Raw genomic sequence first — 20628 nt, 5'->3', positions numbered from 1 at the left:
CGGAGGGCTATGAGAGGAAAGACAATCTCGCAATTAATAACACAGACACGAAGAAAAAGAAAAGAACAGGTTTTTTACCGCTCAATGTAGCCAGGAATCTCTGACACTTGCATTCTGCCCTCCAGAATCCCTAAATGTACGTTAGCCACGGAGTCAGGAAGAATAGACTCGAGGTACATACGGTAAACGGCGGTGAACAGAGGGAACTGCTCCTCCATACCCTGCTTTTTCAGGAACTTGTTGACGTCGTGGGCGGTCAGGGTGCCCTGGAGCGACTGGCCGTTGAGCTCGAGCTTCTCGATCTCCTCGATGGGCAAGTTGCGCTCAACGCTGTGCTTGGCACTGCGGAAGTTACGGCCACCGCTGCAGCTGGTAATCAGATCGGCCACACCGGCACTCTCCTCGGTGAAGGTAGCCTGATTGATAGTGGCACCAAAGAAAGTATCGCCGAAGCGAACCATCTCCAGCAAGCCGACGCGCATGACAGCAGCCTTGGCATTGTCACCCCAGCCCATACCCTCCACCCAGCCAGCAGCGAGGGCGACCACGTTCTTCAACGCACCGCTGATGGAGGTACCAGCGACGTCGTGTATCACGCGGACGTGGAAGTAGGGGCGGTGGAACAGAGCCTTGAGAGTGACATGGTCGATGGGCGGGTAGTCGGAGGGAAGTGCCTGCAGCTTCGTCTTCGACATCTGACCGGATGTGTCCTTGTGCTGGAACTGCACCAGCTCCACCTGGGAGGAGGAGGGCGAGCGCTGGGGGGTGGGCGCCTTGGAGTCCATGTGTGGGGGATCGTAGGCGACGGTGGTCTCGGACCACTTTTCCTTAGCAACCTCGTTGGCGATGTTGGCCCCGGACAGGGCACCACAGTAGATGCCCAGAATTCTGCCAATAGTCTCTGAGAAGAGGCTGATTCCCTCCTCATTGACATCGACGCCCTTGATGCAGGAGATACCGCGGGCGTAGGGCAGGATCTTTCCCTTGATCGATTCACATGACTTGAGGATGAACTGGTGAGGGAGGTTGAAGACGAGCAAAGTGCAATCCTTGACAGCGTCCTCCAGGGACGGGTTTGCGTGCAGGTTGGCGGGCAGGCGAATTCCTGGAAGATATTTCACGTTCTCATTTGTGTGGTTAATCACCTCTGTCAACTTTTGTGTGCCCTGCAGACTGGAGCTGTAGTGCGGGGAGTCCTTGGTGATCTCGACGTTCTCTTCAAACACCCACATTTCCACCTTCTCCTCAAAGATGTCCGAGTTGCTGGCGGCATTTTCGGCGATGATCTTGGCGATGGCGGTACCCCTAGGAGGAAATGGATTAACTTCGTGAACACCGTCGTTGCACATAGAGAGAGAGAGAGAGAGAGAGAGAGAGAGAGAGCGCGCGCGCTTACCAGTTACCGGAGCCGACCACCCCGATCTTGTGCTTGCGCTGATACGGGCCGAGAGAACCCATGTTGGCTATGGATATAGATGAAGAGTATGATCGGCGGAGAGCAGGGACAGCGGGTTTAAAAGAACACGGGGGCGACCGGGGCCAGGCTGAAGTCTGGAACAGGAAAGGCCGAGGCACCGTACAACGTCCAGGAAGGCAGATCCGATAAAGTCGTGGGGTTCGCATCCACATACGGGCACCGGTGCGGGTTTTTTGTCCCAATGATCTCACTCAACCGATTTGTTGACCTTTCGTGCCCTTTCGTGAACTTTCGTGGAGGGATTGTCAATCCACTGATGCGCTTCTGATGTCACAGGTCCCGATGCTCGTGAATAGAACTGGAGGATTCACCCGACAAAGTGGATCGGTCGATATCATCCACGGTAACGTCAGTGAAGATAATGGGTGAGCTCAACAGGGACAAGGGGTAGTTTTGGTGGGTCTCGGGAAATGCAAAAATTGCGTCCCGAAGCCGATCCTCACATGTCTCCGATTTGGGTGCACTTCACAACCGGTTCTTTCTCGTCTCTCCAAACTAAACTCCATTTTACCCACATCGCCATGAAGGCAAAGACACCCGTTACTGCCCGCTCGGGTCTCTTTGGAGATGACTTCCGTACCAGCAAAAAGGATAAGCGTCAGATTAAGCATGCGACCCTCATGTCAAAGATCGCCAAGAGCTCCAAATCTCAGAAGAAGCGTCGCCCCTCCAAAAAGTTGGTCGCCAACCTAGAGTCCCTGGCCGATGCCCTCCCGGACGCGGCGGATGAATCGCACGATGCTTCCAGTCAGGCCAATGTCATCAAGCAGCAGACGCTACGACACAAGCCGGGCGCCTTGAAGCGTCGGGAAAAGCTGGAGAAGGTGGAACGTGATCGGTTCGCACGGAACATGGCCCAGATGTCCGGTCTGCAGACTCAAGCAGCCGATAGTACAGAGACCAGTGCCGAATCGAACCCAACCGCAAATCGCTGGTCGGCGCTACGGAGTTTCATCTCGCAAACCATGGAGCAACAACCCGTCTTCAAAGCCACTAAATGAGCACGCGACCCCGATCGGACACGAATAACTGTGACTTGACCCCGGTCGGATGATCTTACGCCACCCTGCAGTCCAGCATCATACCGAGGCACCTCGATATGATCACGACAATGGACGGGGAGGAAGGAGCTACACCTAAGTGATGCCATATTCACTCAAGCCGGAATGCTTGACCCCGCGAAATGAGATACCGATACCCAAAGCCATAGTGGATAATCAGATATCCCAGCTCTTGCAGCATTTATACAGTCACGAGACACTCTCGGAGCTCTAGTCGATCAACATGAAGCTAGATCAGAATGTCCTACTGCGTTGTTGGAAACACAGAACCTGTCTTCAAATATGCACAGATTAAAATAAATACCCATGACAATGATACATATTTAGACCAAAATGTAAAAGTCTCCACCGGTCCCTTCTACCATTCGAGTCTCGAGGAGACTGGATATAACATGTCTGGTGCTGCACTGGCCATGCCTCCCAATTCACATCTTGATAGCACCCGGCTGAGATGAACGCCAGATTGAGTCGGTCCGGAGCCCAGTAGTAGTGTTACAAGCTTGCGCATTATACTCGTCTCCATAACATGCAGAACCGACGGGCCGGACCACTACTAGGTTGCTTTGAATGGGTTTAGTTAAAGGCGACCGGTCCTCCCGCGAAGGCCAACAAGATTCATCAGGCCTGCAGCGACAATGGAAAGTGTGGGGGACCGCAGTGACTACGGCAGACAGAAGAAAGATGGAGAAAGCCTTGACCATATTGGAAAATTGTTTAATCACTAGTCTCAAATGGCTTCAGTATATAGGAGCCACGAGGAAACCCGGGTATCGACTAACGGCTTATTTGGTGTAACTGGAGTAATACAGGTACCTAGGTAATGTTAGGAGTAAGTAACCATTTGACTTCAAAAGCAGTACTTGGCTTACTGTTGACCGAATAGGATACCTCCGAGATATACTAATAAATAGCTCGAACTCCATCTAATTTTAAGCTATGAGCGCGGTCTCCGCCATGGCAAGCTAACGTTTAGGAACATCACGCCATTGATCTGGCTTTACAGAGCCGCGGACAACCGAGATGACTCAGCCGATAAGATCACCTGCGGGGAAAGCTCCCTATCTGATCCAACACACTCCTCACCTCCTCATCTCCAGACCCTTATTATTAGATTCTGTATTTGTCGGGCTATGTGGCGGCCTGTGCAGCGTCGGCTCCCGCTTGCCTGGGCGCACCGCGAGGTTGTCCAGCCTATCCGATGTCGGTCGAGCTTATCTATCAACCGGCGTCAACTTTCCAGCTCCTCGTTACGTTTCCCGACTTACTCCCAATTTGACAGGTCAGACTTTACCAGTCAGCCATATACATCAAGCTATGAGACTGGACTTCCGACCTCTGGACCTCTAGGGTCGACACCGGCCTTTGGAGCTCCGCGCATAACACCCAAGGTCCTGAAGCAGTATCTCGACCAGTATGTCGTGGGCCAGGACCGCGCAAAGAAGGTGTTGAGTGTTGCTGTCTACAACCATTATCAGAGAGTACAGGAAGTGCAAAGACGGGAAGAGGAGGCGGAAGAACTTCTCATGAAGCGACAGCGGAGAGAAGCGCTGGAAGGTCACCCCTTAGAAGGTATGTGATCAGCACCCGATGTCTATTGAATTAACTATCTGACTGGTGTGGCCTTTCTTTAGAGGAATTTCCCGGTCAGCCGCGTCCAGTCGGTCTCCCGTCTACACCAAAGTCCCGCCAGGCCACTCCGCTAGACCAAACAGAGCTGGTCGATACATCACCACTACAGTTGGACAAGTCCAACATTTTGCTACTTGGACCATCCGGCGTTGGTAAAACACTCATGGCGAAGACGCTGGCTCGAGTCCTATCGGTACCTTTCAGTATCTCAGATTGTACACCTTTCACGCAGGCTGGCTACATCGGAGAAGATGCCGAGACTTGCGTTCACCGACTTCTGGCCGCTGCGAACTATGACGTCGAGCAGGCGGAACGAGGAATTATTGTTCTTGATGAGGTGGACAAAATTGCGGCTGCAAAGGTCAGTCATGGCAAGGATGTCGGCGGCGAAGGGGTGCAGCAAGCGCTTCTAAAGATCATCGAGGGCACTACGATCCAAGTGCAGGCCAAAAATGAGAAGAATCCGCGGAGTAATAGCCCTCCGAACTCCTATCCCTCTAACAGTCCGCTGGGAAATACACCATTCCAGCCACACAATAACAATGCTGCCGCCAAGGGCGAGGTGTACAACGTGCGCACGGACAACATCCTGTTCGTGTTCTCTGGCGCATTCGTCGGTTTGCAAAAAGTGGTGATGGATCGCATCTCTCGTGGCTCGATCGGCTTTGGTCAACCAGTTCGTTCAGCGTCAAGCACGAGTGATTATCCTGGTCTTCCAAATGCTTCGCACAACGAACCACTTCCCATTCTCCCCGGGTCCGACGAAGAAGCACTATACAAGAAGCACCTCCCCTTTTTCACATCCGCATCTCCAGTGCCAGGTGGCGAGCCCACATATTTCAACGCACTTGACCTTATAACCCCAGCGGACCTGCAAAGCTACGGCTTCATCCCCGAGCTGATTGGCAGGATTCCCGTCACCGCCGCACTTTCGACACTAACTCAACCCTTACTTTTGCGCATCCTTACCGAACCCCGCAACTCTCTGCTCGCCCAATACACAACTCTTTTCTCGCTCTCTGGCATTGAATTACGCTTTACCACGCCAGCTTTGCACAAGATTGCAGCGAATGCCTTCACAATGGGCACGGGAGCTCGCGCTCTACGTACCGAGATGGAAACTATTCTCAGCGACGCGATGTTTGAAGCTCCTGGCTCCAGCGTCAAATTCGTTCTCGCCACCCAGGCTGTAGCCGAGCGCAAGGAGAAACCTATTTATCTCGCTCGTGGCCAAGGCGGGAAGTTCCACGCTATGATCTCCGCCGAGGAGAGCGAGTGGGAGGAAAAGACAAGGCGCGACAAAAAGGACAAGAAGGACAAGGCCAATCGCGATGACGGAAACGAACATTCATCGAACTTCCAGGAATATCGGAAGCGATCGATAGGCTAAGTCTGCCAATGCAGTGAACATTGCGCCCTGGGGGCCATCATATCATACCCATTGTACATTAACATGAAAGTTCCTTTTATTTTTTTTATCTTTGATTCTTTGATTCCAGAACTGTCTATCTTAAAGTTCTCGTTTGGATTCAAATCGACCTACATTAACCAGGCTGAGAGAATTTTAAGACCTAGGGAATTTATCAACCGTGAGAAGATCTATTGAACAGTTCACTCGTGCCGGACTCTCTCCATTATGTCCAAAGTATCGATGAAGGGGATATCTCGAGTAATGCTTGAAAATGACAAGACAAGAAACGCAGGCTAATTCTAAACAATAGGCATTTGATCATGAATGGAACAGAGGTAGGGAAGAGCTTTTAAAATATGGCTAGCTCTCGACGAGAGAGATCACAGACCATGACCCTCATCTATAAGGGGCTGGGTAGCGTTGTCTCTTCTCTTTCAACGCGGAAGTTCCGTCACCGGTTCGACTTTCCAGAGAGGCAGGGTAATTGTCTGGTCTCCTCTCTTTCGGCGAGGAAGCCCCGTCGCCGGTTCGATTCTGCCAGGGCGGTCGAGGAGTGCGCGGATCGATGGGAGTTTTGGGCGTGGTGCCAGGCATCAACCGGCCATCGTAGTCTCTCCTCTTCTCACCAAGGGCTTTCGCCAGGAAAGCCTCTTCATCAATGCGGAAGGTCTTCATGAAGTTGTTTGGGGAGAAAAGGGTAATATGGCCCCAGTTTTCCCACCGTCGATGCAAAATCTGACGTTTTGAATCCGTGATAACGACGGTTTTTCGATTATGTGCTTTTCTCATAAGAGCCCATGCTGTGAACAACTCGACAAGGTGGTCCATGTTACGTTCATCTTGCGAAAGGTCCCTGGGGATCTCTGGATTATCTTCTTCATCACGATGGCCCCAGTTTGGAATGATTTCGGGGGCGAAGGAAACGATGTTATTGTTGCGCAAGTGTGTTTGCAAGGGATCCAGGCTTTGTGTTTGGAAGACCTTACAATCAGGATCGAGTGTATTTGACTTGTGGATCCAGGCCTTAATGAACATTAAGCTAAAGAGGATTAGTGTTAGAACAATCAGTTAGACGAAGGAATTCGCAAACATACATCTTTGTATCCTCCTCACTAAGATCGGGTTGGTCGAGCCGCGAGTCCAGGTATTGCATGATACCAGGAGGCAGCATCAGCTTGTAATTTAACACTCTGGGTGAAGTTGAAATCATGTTATAAAACCACTTGATGAGCGATAGAGCTCGCTTAAGATCGCCGAAGACGTCCTCTGTGAACAAGAACGAGTGGCCAACGGTGAATATGGGCTCAAAATGGGCGCCTTCGCCGCAAAAAAACGGGTCGGCTGTCTGAAGGGGCTTGGACAGGCGATAATTCCAGAAGTTATACCGGCTTGACCAGAGAGGTTCCCGAATTCTAGGCCACAGCTTCCCGTAAAGCGTAAATGACTCATGAAACTTTGTCTCTAGTTAGTAACCAGCCAGTCAAAGAAATGCTGGAGGTAACGTATACGTACCATGATAACACCACGGGAGGTTTTCAGGAATTCGCCCCAGTCAGAGAATATCTTGATTTGTGGAAATGTCTCGAGCCAGGTCTGAAGCCATTCACGATCCTGTTTAGTCTCGTCATCTGCTTCCGCACATAGATGTAGATAAAAGTTGTGCGCAGGTGAGTACACCCCTGTTCCAGTGCCTTCCGAAACCGTCGAAAGCCTTTCCAGCGTGATTTTGTAAGTGGACCGGAAGATATCTAACATTTCTTTCTTTGCGGATTCTATTGGAGACAGCATCATTGTAGGATCTGTGCCAGCCGGAATATCCAGAGAGGTATCCATGAGGTCGGTGCCTCCGAAATCGTCTCCAACCCACATGAGCTGCCCATCCTCGACATTCGATCTGCTCATTCTTTCCTTGTCTGTGGATTCAGCAGGCTGAGGTTGAAAAGGAGACTCTGGCACACTTCCCGAAACAGAGCCACGTCTTCTCAGGCGTGGATCCGCGGGTGGTGGAACAGACTGCTCTGCCATTCTCGATTCCGACGATTGAGTGATTTTACGCAGCTTGCTATCGGAAGCTCGAGTCACAGGGCTTTGAATCGCAGACGTGGAACCTTTTGTGGGTTCATCTGGCTGATTGCCCCTGGCGTCATTCCTGGGAATTGACAAAGTCCCTAAGCTGGCGCGTCTCGTGGGGTGATCGCCTCGAAATTGCACATTCGCTGGGAAATCTCCCCGGCCTCTGTTTGGTTTATCTCCGCGTCGCGGTGGTTCTAGATCTAACAACAATGGTAAGTATGGTCGTGCTGCAAGAAAAGCAGGGACACCGGCAGGGACCCTATCGCTGTCATAATTCAAGGAGGAGGTGATGTTAGTGGATCTGCGTGAGTAAAGCAGCCACACAGCTCCCCACTGTTTGGCAGGACGATAAATAGCCATAGACTTTTGAGCGCGGAGATATTCGGTCAAATGAAAAAGGTCAGGGTTTGAGTCATGAAAGCCTTCCATCCAAGCATTACCAGACACGTCATTGTAGGGAGTCTGAAGAGACAGAACGGGGTTAGCAGCGAATCTTTCGTTGATGTATGGGTGATCAAACCTGGTCACAGAGTGCGTCATATTGGCTCTTCGTACAGACCTCCTTGAACCACATCTCCGTCTGCACCCCAGAACCCGTTGCACGCTTAGAAGCAAGAAGTTCAGATATCGGCCCACTAGTCAACCCACATAACCGTACAATGCCAACAAAATTCTTTCCCGGGCCAAAGTACACGTGCACAAGGACCTCTCCCTGATTCCAGAAATAACCACCCTGAACCATCCTCCCTCCATGCTTCGTCCCCTTGAATGTGCCGACAGGCATCTCAGCAATGTGGTCTTCTGCAGTCATTTCTGCCCTGGTAGGAACCAGCCGGGTTTGGGATGGAGGCGCCCTCTGAGCTATCGGGCTTGAATTTGATTCGACGTGGGAAGTGGTAGGCCTTGCTGGTGCGCTAGGCCTAGATGAGTCCTTGTCGGACGTCGTAGACGACTGGTTCCCAGTTGGTCGGGGCGAGCGAGACCGTGATCGAGAGCGCGATCTACGTCTATTGGGCAATTCTTCACGATATGTGTCAGATCGCCCACGAGATGAATCACCGTCAAAAGAGACTGGTCGCTCTATGGTTTCGCTAACTCTGGAGCGGCTCGGCCGATAGCTATCTTCTCCGCCATAGGAATACGGGTTCCCATCAGTAACTCGCCTGTGGGGACCATCACGATCTGGGCGCCAGCTATCACACATAGAACGTAACGCCGGGGCATCGTCGAGCTGGGTGGCTCTTGAGGGCTTACCTGACCTTCCTCCTTGAACACCCCTCGAACCTCCTAGGCGGGGTCCGGTTGGGATCAGTGTAGAATTTGCTGCAGAACTTGAGGTCATAGTGCTGGGTTCTTTGGCCTTGTTTCCAAGGCTGGGGGAGGGTTGAGATGTAGCTGTTGACCGGATCATTGTCAATGCGGTGGAATCCGCTCCATCACCTCTTGCAGAGTAGTCTGATGGCCTCAAGAGTTCTATATCATTGACGTCTGGTGCCCAGCCATCTCTTAAATCACGAGGGCGGACTGTTCGAGTCGGCTTGGGCGCAGTCCCAAAGGTAGACGGAGCGGGTGTTGGTTCAGAGAACAAGGGAAGAGGTGGAGGACGCGCTGTCACCGATGGTTGTTTTGATTGCAGATGTGTCGGCCAAGGCTGCTGTTTTTGGGATCTCTCTTCATGCATCCGTGGTGAATGCGCTGGTTGAGCTGATGGCAAATGGGAAATCTCCTGGTGATGTAAGCTCTGCTTTTGCCGAGCCGGCTCTTGTCGCGTAGTTTGTTGTTGAGGATGCTCCTGTGGCCTCGGTTCTTCTGGGCGTGGGGCTTTCTTGTGCTGGTCACTTCCCGTTTGTTGCTCACTTCGAGATCGTGTTCGAGGAGGAGAACTCTGGCTTAGCTGGCACTCAAGCTCCCGATGAAGCTGAATTGCATGATTTTCGATCTCGTCCTGATTGGCTTCGCTGGTCTTGGTGGATACGTAGAGGACTGGAGGTACAATCTCGGACACAAATAAAGAGCTACTTGAAGAACCTGAACGGACCGAGGCGGGCCTTTTTGACATGGTGCCCTGAACCGGAGGGTCAGCGTCTTTTTCCGCTGTGAGATCGATGTTGATGCCTCTTTCGTTACTCTCGATTCTTGAGACTTGCTCAGGAAGTGGATCGCTTGGTGCATAGATCTCTTGCGCATTGTCATCACCTCCGGGATGGAAAGGCTCTTCGCCTTTGTCGGAACCATTCTCATCATCAGAAAACAGCCTCCGAGATCCGAGATTGGTATTGGATTGATCGATGATTCTTTGCGCATGGATTCCCTGGGCATTGTCATCGTTCCCGAGATGAGAAGGCTCTTTGTTAGAATCGTCAGAAAAACGATTCAATAGATTGGAACCGGATTTTTTGAGTCGCGCGGCCCTCATTCTGGCCTTTTTAGCTCTCTTGATCCTGCGTTCTCTCTGTCGACGCTCTTTGTTTCTCTGGAGCCTCTTCTGCTGCCGTTCCCATTTATCAATATCAAATGGATCTCGTAGTCCCTGTCTGATATCTCGTTTCGTCTGCTTCCAGTCTTTCATAGTCTCATTGAGATTTTGGAAGCTTTCGGGGCCCTCCCAGGTTGCCCGATTTTCAGGATAACCCGCCCATTTGACAAGGTAAACACCGTTGTCTTCATCCTCGAAAAGAATCGTCTCCACTTCATACTCTTCTTGTTGCTCGCTCTCGGCGGTGGACGCCAGAGAATCAGCATCAGAGAGTTCTGCGTCTCTCCTTTCCATATCAAAGTTCATGGTAAAAAAGAAGATGAATCCGATTACCCAAAAAGTTGAATTGTAGAGAAGGGTTCTGATAGTGCTAATGGTGCAGGCACTAGATGCAGCTTTGAAAATAGTACTAGCCAGCCAGTAGCAGAGCTACTAGCTCGAACAAACGTGGAGACATCCAGCAGATGTTGCGAAAGCTTGGGTAATTCGAGTGCGCGTCGCATGTATCTCAAAGGTCTACAAGTGAAAGGCGGCAAAAACGCGGCCCCACGTGACCCGACGTTAAGGAGGCACTCCACTTCAAGAGGCATCAGCTCTCACTCCCTATCGCTACAACATACTTCCCTAATCTTCTCATTTCTCACTTTCTTTACCACATATTCACCATGGCCAACGACGAATACGACGTGAGTTCCCACCCCACCCTTCCTGTTTGTTTTGTCTGCTGACCTCGCCTCCAGTTTCTCTTCAAAGGTAACGTTGCCTCGTGTGGATATCGCCTCACTCCTGCTTGCGTGCGACCGGCCTGAATTTCGACTGCGGATAAACTAACAGCTGAACAGTGGTGTTGATCGGAGACTCGGGTGTCGGTAAATCCAACCTGTTGAGTCGTTTCACCCGCAACGAGTTCAACCTGGACTCCAAGTCTACCATCGGCGTGGAGTTTGCGACTCGTTCGATCCAGGTCGACTCTAAGACCATCAAGGCACAAATCTGGGATACCGCTGGTCAGGAGCGCTACCGGGCTATCACCTCTGCCTACTACCGTGGCGCCGTCGGTGCCCTCCTCGTCTACGACATCAGCAAGCACCAGACCTACGACAATGTCAACCGGTGGTTGAAGGAGCTGCGTGACCACGCCGACTCTAATATCGTGATCATGTTGGTCGGTAACAAGAGCGATTTGCGACACCTCCGGGCAGTTCCCACCGAGGAGGCCAAGCAGTTTGCTAGTATGTGTCGAGACTCGGGCAATGAATGTCGGGGCTCCAATGCTGACCATGTTGCTAGGCGAGAACAACCTCTCTTTCATCGAAACCTCCGCCCTTGACGCCAGCAATGTCGAGCTTGCCTTCCAGAACATCCTCACAGGTGGGTAACTTGCGGGCACGAGACCAAGTATGGACCCATGCTAATTACCTTTTTTAACTAGAAATCTACCGCATTGTCTCCAGCAAGGCCCTCGACTCCGGCGAGTCTGGCCAGAACCAGCCCGGTGCCCGCCAGCCGGTTATCGACTTCACGCCCCAGGACAGCGAGCAGAAGCAGGGCTGCTGTTAGACGACCCAGGAGGACCGACCGCAACGACTCTTCTTTTTTACAATGTGATACTGAAATAGCCTGGGTCCGTGATGGAGTGTGTGATTTGATGCGATGATACACAAGCGGGATGCGGTAGAAAGCATGGGACGAGATGTCCCACCAGGACATAACTCCCAATGGTCAGACCTTTGGGCTGCTCAATTTTTTCTCTTCTATTTGCTTGCTCTGGTCCCCTATGAAATTGATTCCTCCACCAGACGTGTTTCTGATCAGTTATGTTTACCCCCCGCGGTCGCAGGTGCAATATGGGCTAGGCGTCACGTGTGGTTATGTATGCCTTGAAATTCAGTATATGTCACAATACCCCTGTGTCTTGTGTTTTCATTAAGTCGCACCTGGAGATGACGAGTAATGCTTAATGCTTAATGCGTACTGTGAAATAGGAAACGTGAAAGGTGTAATGGCGGTCCAGATGCCACGACTCGGGTCCACCTGACAGCTCCACTTGGCTATGACTATGCTTTCTCCGTGGCCACTTGCCCACATGTGCAGGGTGCTGCCACACCTACTGTAATGCCCTAATGTACTGAGGCTCTTCTACGGGGCTTCTAATTCGTGTTCGATTCTCTTCCCATCTCAAACGCCTGGAACCATGGCCGCTGCCAACACCTTTATTAGCTTGAATTTCGCATATCGGGAGGTCTCGGCTGAGCTACCCCTTAGTCCCATTTCTTCAAGCCCTGAAATGAATTTGCAGATCCAAACTTCGTTATGGATCAGTACAGGGGAAGCGTCAAATTAGCCCGAGGCGTGTCCACAGCAATTCCCGGCCCATGTCCCACTCCATTCTACCTAAGGAGACAATGTAGTCTTCAAAGTACGGTGCACATCTATCGTGTAGAGTTTGAAAAGACATCATTAGAGCCTGAAAGACAACCATTGAAATCTCCATGGGCCTTGTGAAGTAGATCGGTCCGTATTATTGATCTGCAGGTGGCTCGTATGCCACCTTCCATGGGGCTTATACTTACAGATAATAACTCCGGGGCAGCACTAAAAGGCCAGCTCTCAATTCTCAGTTTGCTTTGTTCAGAATATCCATAACTACCCAACTGCCATATCGGAGAAGCAGAAGGGCAACCTGCGCGACTGCGGCAACACCTCTGAACTGTTACTTACCTCGATGTGTTAAAAGCAGAACAGCCTTGGAATCCTACTTGGAAGGCTTAAGGGGATACCTGGGTACCTGGAAATATCTATCATGGAATATGTATGTTCTACGAGGAAGCTCGGAAATCTAATGGAATGCGAAATACTTTTTGACATTAACCGATATGAAAATTCGCCTTGACGCCGTAAAAGACCATGAAACGTCGCATCAGATATACATGTAGTCGAAGTAGTCCCGAAGGGCAGATGCTCGAGGAAATTGGCGACGAAAAACACACTAGACCATCTATGCGAAAAGCTTTCTTGTCTCCATGGAATCCGGTTTCCGGGAGGAGTTGTCCGTGAGACCCAGGCCGGTACGCTTGGCGACGCGTTCCGTCTGGTCATCCCGGCGCTGAGAGTAGCGGCCGGCCTTGCCCATGCGAATCTCGCGACGGACCTGGTTGGGGCTGACGTATTCCTTGTTCTCGTAGATGACGGGACCGCCGAAGCTGCCCTCCAGGATGACAATGGGGGTCAGAACGAAACGGGGGCCGATCTCCACCAAGGAGACCTCGGACAGGCCATCCTGGCCCTTGGGAGTGGTCTTAGCAGTCTCCTCGCCATCCTTCTTGCTGTTGCCCTCGGATTCGCGGATCTCGTACACGCGAATCCAAATCTTTCCGTCAACGCCGAAAATACCAATGATACGGTCAACGAAGGGCTTCATGCCCTTGACTCCGCGCTTGGGGACGCAGAAGACACCGCGCAGCATCTCTCGGATCAGACCCCGGTATTCGGAGCCGGGCGCAGCCATGTCGGGACCCTGCTCGTCGAATGACTTATCGAAGACCACCACACCACGGCCGCCCTTGAGGCAGTTGCCCGCAAATCCGGCGCCGAGCTCGCCCATGGTGTGCAGGTTGTTGAGGTGGAACTTGATGGTGGGACCATTCGGCGGGCGCGCAAGCCAAAGGTAGAGATCCTGGCCGTTCTTGCGAGCCTCCAGGAAAAAGATCATGTTGCATGAGTGGAGATCGGCAAGCGAGTTCAACAACAAGTTGTAGCCGGCGGTCTTCTTCTTCGTGTCAAGCTTAGTCTCCTTGTGGGTGTGGGGGAGAAGAGCGCAAAGGTCGGTCATCAAGTGTCGGTGGCTAAAAGATCGCAAATTATCGTCGGTCAGCAAAAGAAATCTGCAACACTGTAATGGGAGTTCTTACCGGTGCGAAGCACCTCGAGAGGTGAGAATGAGAACTCGGGTCTTGGGCATGAATCCAGCGGCCAGCTGCTTCTTGGCCGCAGCGATACGGTCTTCTTCTTCCTCATCTTCTTCGCTGTCGGTGGTGTCGTCCGCGTCGTTGAGCAGATCTTCCATTTCCATGTCCATATCCTCATCCACATCCTCGACAGGCTGGCGCGCCTTCTTCTTGGCGATACTCTTGTAAACTGCTGCCATGGTAACGTTTGAATTTGCAACAGCAAGTGTGAATGAATTTGAGCAAGAAGCTTCGGAGAAAAGCTGATGGCAGAATATTTTTTGTTATTCACCGCCCGATCCATTTTGGAATCACGTGCGCATATCTGCTTTTAGCCCCACATGATACATTTGCCCACTGCTACTAACTAAGGTACAGGAAAAATTAGAGATTCATCGATTTTTTCTCGTATACTAAAGAGAGCTTTTTCTAAGTTATTGGGATTCATATTCATGGTGAAAGGGCTCGATCAAGGCCAGAAAACCCTTCTTGGAATACTTTCATACCCGCCACCTTCGTGCCGAATTCAACACATTGCGCAATGGACCCATTCGTGTCTTTGCAGTTCAAAGCATAGAGCATACCGGCAATAAATGTATCTCCGGCTCCAATAGGGCTTCTATATGTCAGTAGGCCTCTTGCGATGTGAGCATCCTGGAACTTAACTCACTCGACCACTTCAGCGTGTGCCTTTCCGTAAGCGGGTATCACTACAGTGTCTCTAGTTGTTCTTCCGTCATAAGCACCGGCTCCATCGGCGCCCCATGTACAGCACACGAGTGACCTATATTGCGTAACGATTAGCCGATGCTCTGCACTTTGGTGGCCGAGCACCCACTTCGGTAACCGGGCGGCTTGTTTCGATAAACAGTCCTCTATTGAAGTATATCCATTACTCTGAACTGATCATTAGCTACCCAAGTAACACATTTCAAGCAGGGACTGCCGCATACCAGCGCCCATGATTTTGCGATAAAGATCACATCGGCTGCATCGGCAAGCTCCTGGAGACCAGACCGACCCGGCTTCTCTGCCTCAATACTTATGCAAATAGAGGGGAAATGCTTCCTGAGATACCCAATGCAGTCCAAAATTACACCTGGAATCCGACCCTAGTGATCATTAGCTTTTAATCTCTGGGTCGTGACAAAGCAACGGTTCTAGCTCCACACACCTCAAAATGAAACCATGTCGCTTGGGGGCCTAGCTTTTTTGCAATTGGAATAAAATCCTCCACAGTCATCTCGGGTAGCTCGTTGTAGTTGACGACTGTTCTACTACCGGTAGATTGGCTCTTGATGATGAAGCATGAAGCCGGGTCTTGAAACTGCTCGCGGTAGATGCAATGGTCGAGTCGCACATGTGGCTCGAACGTAGACCGTATCTGCTGTGAGGCTAATGACTCCTTTGCGGGTAAAATAGAAACGAGATTCAAAGATGGCTTTGGCTCCGTTAATTGGTGAGCAACTAATTGTTGCAGTACCTCCAGAGTGTTGGGACAGTTTCCGCCCCGTCGGCGGACAATGCTTGATGCTCGCAACTTATCATCCTCTCCTGGATAATACGGTGTACTTTTGACTCGGTCAGGATGAAGTTCAAGTCCATGAAATCCGATCAAAATCTCGATGTGGTTGGCAATGAATGACTTACGTCAGGATTGTGTCGAGGTAGCATGCCCCGACTGCGACCAGAGACATAATTGATTCGCTGGTAACCACCAACTTTATGTAAAAATGAGGTGTATGTCAGAAAATAAGGGTCGGGTGGACTCGATTTCAAAGCCGTAAGTCTGATAGAATGCAATGTTCGTAACGCGGGGCAGATTAGTCATAGATTTGTTTCTGCCACCTTTGGGAAGCGACTATGGGATGACCTGTTCCAGGAATTCTCCATCCTCTTGTAGACGAGCAGACATGATCAGTGCAGAGCCTTTGATGTGAATAACCTCGGGAATGAGCGGGAAGTTTTGATCTAGAAAGCCTTTTCACGTGTACATGATGCATTTGAAGCATGCCCACGGCAGGACTTTCAAGCATCCATTGATGTACACTTTATTTGGCATTTATTGAAATGCTCTTTTTCGATAAAGGTGTTTCGCTGCAAGTCCAGAGAAATTCTGCTTTTTCATGACCCTCGGAATTTCCTTGTCCATTCGTCGCACTAGTTGCTTGCTGCAACCAGGGCAAAGTAAATCACGTGCGTAGCGTGCTTTCATAACAAACGCTGTTTCTTGTCCAATGATTGAAGGTATCGGTTTTGTCGGGAGGAAACTTGCATTCGATACTTCTAATATTTCTTTCGTTTTCTGGGGGGATCGGCGACGCAACATGGCTGTGCTGGCCTGAAATCGTGCATTGCATCTCCCAACACTAAGAAGATCATTTTGTTAGACAACAATCTCCTGCCATGTAGTATCCATGAATAATGGCGCCTTTGAGTACCATTGCCTCTTACATTGGAGATGAGCTTTGGGACTGGGTATGGGGACAAACATATTTACAGGTACTATTCTCTGGATCCTGTGTTGACGGGCGCCATCTCCACATATATTACCCGCGGGTGTGCTGCATAGTGTGTTCCACAGTCGCATTTGAATTACTTTCTCTAGTCACCACCCCCAGATATCTATAGCCTCAAAAGCCTTAGTGTTAGCAGTTCCAAGGCTACCCAAGTCAAAGCATGGGCCAACGAAGCAAGGTTTTGGACACTGAGGGCCCAACGCCCAAATTTCTCTATGCAATTATTAAGCAGCTAGACATAAGGAGTGTGAGAATTGCTGATCGTACCGATCTACAGATGGAGCAATGACTAACCTCGAAGCAATCCTAGGTCAATTGGAATCGGGTTGCGTCCGATCTCGAAATCTCTAACGGCCACGCTGCGCGCATGCGGTATTCACGATTCAAGTCCCAGATGGAACCCTCGTCAGCCCAGAAACCCCCAAGAAAGAAAAATATCAAAAAAGGCGAGAATGGCGGGTGCAAGGGTAATATGCCAGCATCGGCCCCACTCCCCATGTCAATGCAGATGCCTTTTCCAATGCCAGCTCTAGGGTCGGCGCTAAAAATGGAGCCGTCCGATTCCCAGTTCCCATCAAGCACATCCATCAAGTGCGAATCTGGAAGGCAGACGAATGCTGGAGACTCAGCTTTTGCCGAGATTTCTGAATTTCAACACCATTTCCAGCGCATGATTTCTTCCAATGGCATGCCGTATCCATCGCATATGTCCCACTATGTGCCTCGTGGGTTGCAGTATTCGATGACATCGGGTGTTCCACCTCCGCTACCGCATTATGAGCACTCATTTCCATCGATGGCCCTTCCAAATGATGTCAATATGCATAACTTCTCTTTACAGCAACCTGCTTTCTACAACGCCCCTGTAATAACATGGGAGCCCCCTGCCCCAATTCAGCGGGATCCGACACCAGCCAAGATCAAAGAAGAGCCAGAGGTTGTTCAGAGCATGGCTTTTCATGATGCTCCGATAAAGATGGAGAATCTTCGAAAGGATAGGCTGAAAGATGGAGCCGATGAAAGGCTGCCCTCATGTAATTCTCTAGCACTTGAAATAGCTCTTTAAAGAGCTCTTTAGAGTAACCACACTTGATTAACTTCATGAAAGTTGAGCATTGCGTGATATAAGATATTCTAGGCTTTTTCGTAGATCGTAGGCAGACATCGGGAGCCAAAGAGCAAGGCAGACTACAGTCGAAGAGTCTGGCCCAAAGGGTAATACCATTGACAATCTTCATGTGTATCCACGAAATATGATTATCTGCTCGCAAAGTGACAATTTAGGCAGTGCTACCCTCGTAAAGTGACACGGATGGGACGGTTGTCTTCCTTGATAATTGCGGCACGTAGTCCCTTGCAGCGCCGCAGTGATAGCCCTGGAGGGATCGCACTCAAACTTTAGAATTTGGATTTTAGGGGAGTGAGGTGATCTTTGAGGGAGCCAAGGTGCAACCAGGGCCAAAATGTCAGTTGATTTCCATATACCCGCGTGAGACCGCTTGAGGAGGCGGGTTCTGATACGTACCGTCACTCATGAGCTCAGCAACTTTCTCCCATCTATGGACCCATCCTAGGCAAACTGCAAACCGCCATGTGGATGAGGAGCTGCCTCAAGTCGAGTTCGAATCCGGATAAGCAGAGTTGAAGTTGTGAATGAAGAACTTCAGCTTCACTTTGACCCCTCAATAACATATCTTTACCCAGGTTGTAATCAGCCTCAGAATCCCCTTTGACAGCCATTGCACCAGCTTCCTCGCTCAATGTGAATAAAGGTTTGCGGTGCAAGAGTCATGATAGATATGATGGGTGTGGTGGGTAAGATGGTTGAACCGGGAAGAGAGAAGGAGGGAAGTGAAGGCGCTTTAGATTGACTTCCGGAAATATTAGGATTGTAAATAACTATGGCCTTTCAACTGAGATGGTTAAAAGTAATGGAAGTCCCTTGCAAATGAGACGCCTCCCAAAGGACATGAACGCTACTTTTCTCCACTTCAAGCTGTTCAAGCACCACGTCGTACTACTTTAGTTCTCCGCGCATTCATCTGATGGATTCAGACTGGCTGTATTAGGTATCTCTACGACTCTTGTGACGCTCTGGAACCTTGACCGAAGTGGCGTCTATATTCCCAGGAAAAGAAAATCAAAATAGAAGCCTGTGTTCTGTGGATAGTTGAGAATTGGGACTAGCTGTACGCAAATGAAGCCATCCTTGCCGAAAAAAAGCTCAGAACCTTAACGGAGAGAACAAAACAAGAGGTATGGAAGAAAGTAGAGCCACGGTTTGATATTAGAAAGCCTTGCTATTAGACCCATGTGCGCTGAAAAAAAAAAAAAAAAAAAAGGATTTGGAAAGGTCAAAAGGAAACAGCTCAACGTAGTAGATGCACAGAGGATCAGAGGATAAAACTTGCTAGTTCTCATCGGACTGGGCAGTGCTATCTTCAATATCGCTATCGACTTGCTCCTTGTCGCCTTTGAGGGGTTTGTGGCCAGTGCCAGCACGCTTGGCCTTGGAGACACCAGAGCCGGCGACTGAGGTTTCTTTAGACGAAGCCTCTATCTGTCTCTTTAGCACCCTTATATGCTGCCGAATTGCCTGGACAGTACATCCTGATAGTTCTGTCAGCCAAGCTGCTCCATAGCTGTGTTTGGGGATACGGGAAGTGGCACTTACCATCACCGAAACGGCGAGCTACATCCTCCCAGTCAATAGAGCTGGGCCCAGCGCTGTAAATCTCGACAAGCAGCTATAAAGCGAGTCAGTACAGGCCATGTCATTGTGTGCTGAATGAGGTCCTTTGGAGCAGAAACTTACACGCTTGTCGGCTTCGTGGCTCCAGGTAACCATGACTGCGTTGAATGCTGGATCTGTTGATATGCTTGATAGTGTTCAACCGGAATGATGGCGATGGATGAGCAGTTTAAGCACTGAAAATCGGCGCGTGTACGTGAAGAAATTTGAGGTGTGCTTAAAAGATGGTTGGTAATGAAGTCGATTCTGACTCGGTCGTGGATGGCAGCTCAGTTCAGGCCCGCGTGACCCGTAAGATCACTTTCTAGCATCCCCTATCTAGGTGCACGGGGGAAAATGATCTCAGAATCCCCCTTCTTCAACTGTTGTTCTGCGGGATTCCTTCCCTCCCTTTGTGCCTGTTCCAGCGCCTTCTTTGTTGCCCGACCCATATCTATCAGCTTACTACAGTTGTCTACACAAGGAAGCGAAAGCGAAAACTGGAATTGGAACCTCTGAGGAGCATTTCGTTTTCCCATTTTTTTCCTAACTTTTCATGTCAAGGACAATTTTCAGCAAGAAGTGCCTCAAGAGCCTAGAAGCTCGGAGGGCACATCAAAAACAAAGCAGACATCGCACTATAGCGATGCAAATTCAAATAGCAACAAAGGCTCATGTATCACAAATCATCTTTCCAGTTTGAGACAGGCCAGCTCCTCAGAAGTCTGCCAGTAGCTTTTCCTCAACCGACTTAAACCTCGCCATCTGAGTCTTCCTCAACATCGCGACTGGTCTCAGTGGGCTTTACCCGCTGGTCAAGGCTCTCATACTCCAGGGTATCCTCCGCAATATATTTTCCCTCATCCTCAGTGAAGATGGGGGATGGCGTGGATACACGCTTGCGCTTCACGCCGGCCTTCTTGGGCGTAGTCGACTTTGTGGCAGGCTTTCGTCCTTTGCGGGGCGAGGGGCTTGGCTGCGCGAGACCGGTAGTATCTCTGGCATTTTCTTTGATTTTGAAGAGGCGTTCCTTGATTGCACGAGGGGTGGGTCGGCTTTCGGCGGGTCCGGCTAGATATTTGTTAGGCAAAAGTTGCAAGAGTGAGGATAGAATTTACGCCATGCGGCTGCGACTTTGACGAAGTCAACGATCAGGTCTTGGGTCTCCAAAATCTTCAGAAGAAGCTGTGCAAGAGTCGAATTGTCAGTTCGGTCTGTGAAAATACGAGGTAAACGGGCTGCAGGTGGAAATACTCACAGTTTGGTCAGCATCTGCGGTCCAGCGAATCGGCATTGTGGCGAGC

General features: G+C 50.4%; 10 protein-coding genes across 10 annotated transcripts; 4 read left to right on the top strand and 6 right to left on the bottom strand.

Moving 5' to 3' along the window:
- Positions 1-74: 74 nt before the first annotated feature.
- Positions 75-1458, bottom strand: N7443_010917 (glycerol-3-phosphate dehydrogenase family protein; the record flags this gene model as incomplete). Its single annotated transcript, XM_056890973.1, has 3 exons — positions 75-130; positions 182-1305; positions 1397-1458. The coding sequence occupies 3 exons, from the start codon at positions 1456-1458 to the stop codon at positions 75-77; spliced, it is 1242 nt and encodes a 413-aa protein (XP_056737464.1).
- A 540-nt stretch (positions 1459-1998) lies between these two features.
- Positions 1999-2478, top strand: N7443_010916 (FAM207/SLX9 family protein; the record flags this gene model as incomplete). Its single annotated transcript, XM_056890972.1, has 1 exon — positions 1999-2478. One exon carries the CDS (start codon positions 1999-2001, stop codon positions 2476-2478), a length of 480 nt encoding a protein of 159 aa, XP_056737463.1.
- A 1190-nt stretch (positions 2479-3668) lies between these two features.
- On the top strand, positions 3669-5557 carry N7443_010915 (putative ATP-dependent Clp protease; the record flags this gene model as incomplete). Its single annotated transcript, XM_056890971.1, has 2 exons — positions 3669-4107; positions 4170-5557. 2 exons carry the CDS (start codon positions 3669-3671, stop codon positions 5555-5557), a joined length of 1827 nt encoding a protein of 608 aa, XP_056737462.1.
- Positions 5558-5974: 417 nt separating this feature from the next.
- Positions 5975-7603, bottom strand: N7443_010914 (uncharacterized protein; the record flags this gene model as incomplete). Its single annotated transcript, XM_056890970.1, has 3 exons — positions 5975-6617; positions 6673-7031; positions 7091-7603. The coding sequence occupies 3 exons, from the start codon at positions 7601-7603 to the stop codon at positions 5975-5977; spliced, it is 1515 nt and encodes a 504-aa protein (XP_056737461.1).
- A 562-nt stretch (positions 7604-8165) lies between these two features.
- Positions 8166-10433, bottom strand: N7443_010913 (uncharacterized protein; the record flags this gene model as incomplete). Its single annotated transcript, XM_056890969.1, has 1 exon — positions 8166-10433. One exon carries the CDS (start codon positions 10431-10433, stop codon positions 8166-8168), a length of 2268 nt encoding a protein of 755 aa, XP_056737460.1.
- Positions 10434-10792: 359 nt separating this feature from the next.
- On the top strand, positions 10793-11687 carry N7443_010912 (Rab family GTPase; the record flags this gene model as incomplete). The annotated part of the gene is made up of 5 exons (XM_056890968.1): positions 10793-10813; positions 10868-10880; positions 10970-11359; positions 11418-11498; positions 11560-11687. The coding sequence occupies 5 exons, from the start codon at positions 10793-10795 to the stop codon at positions 11685-11687; spliced, it is 633 nt and encodes a 210-aa protein (XP_056737459.1).
- A 1438-nt stretch (positions 11688-13125) lies between these two features.
- On the bottom strand, positions 13126-14274 carry N7443_010911 (ribosome biogenesis protein BRX1; the record flags this gene model as incomplete). Its single annotated transcript, XM_056890967.1, has 2 exons — positions 13126-13972; positions 14039-14274. 2 exons carry the CDS (start codon positions 14272-14274, stop codon positions 13126-13128), a joined length of 1083 nt encoding a protein of 360 aa, XP_056737458.1.
- Positions 14275-16753: 2479 nt separating this feature from the next.
- N7443_010910 (uncharacterized protein) lies at positions 16754-17659 on the top strand (the record flags this gene model as incomplete). Its single annotated transcript, XM_056890966.1, has 2 exons — positions 16754-16840; positions 16904-17659. The coding sequence occupies 2 exons, from the start codon at positions 16754-16756 to the stop codon at positions 17657-17659; spliced, it is 843 nt and encodes a 280-aa protein (XP_056737457.1).
- A 1344-nt stretch (positions 17660-19003) lies between these two features.
- On the bottom strand, positions 19004-19441 carry N7443_010909 (Small-subunit processome Utp12; the record flags this gene model as incomplete). The annotated part of the gene is made up of 3 exons (XM_056890965.1): positions 19004-19203; positions 19268-19340; positions 19409-19441. 3 exons carry the CDS (start codon positions 19439-19441, stop codon positions 19004-19006), a joined length of 306 nt encoding a protein of 101 aa, XP_056737456.1.
- Positions 19442-20075: 634 nt separating this feature from the next.
- N7443_010908 (uncharacterized protein) lies at positions 20076-20618 on the bottom strand (the record flags this gene model as incomplete). Its single annotated transcript, XM_056890964.1, has 3 exons — positions 20076-20395; positions 20443-20509; positions 20583-20618. 3 exons carry the CDS (start codon positions 20616-20618, stop codon positions 20076-20078), a joined length of 423 nt encoding a protein of 140 aa, XP_056737455.1.
- Positions 20619-20628: the final 10 nt, after the last annotated feature.

The sequence above is a fragment of the Penicillium atrosanguineum genome (assembly GCF_028827265.1).
Source record: "Penicillium atrosanguineum strain IBT 20685 chromosome Unknown utg000008l_segment0_segment0, whole genome shotgun sequence".
Lineage (NCBI taxonomy): Eukaryota > Fungi > Ascomycota > Eurotiomycetes > Eurotiales > Aspergillaceae > Penicillium > Penicillium atrosanguineum.
This window is presented reverse-complemented; position numbering and strand designations above follow the sequence as displayed.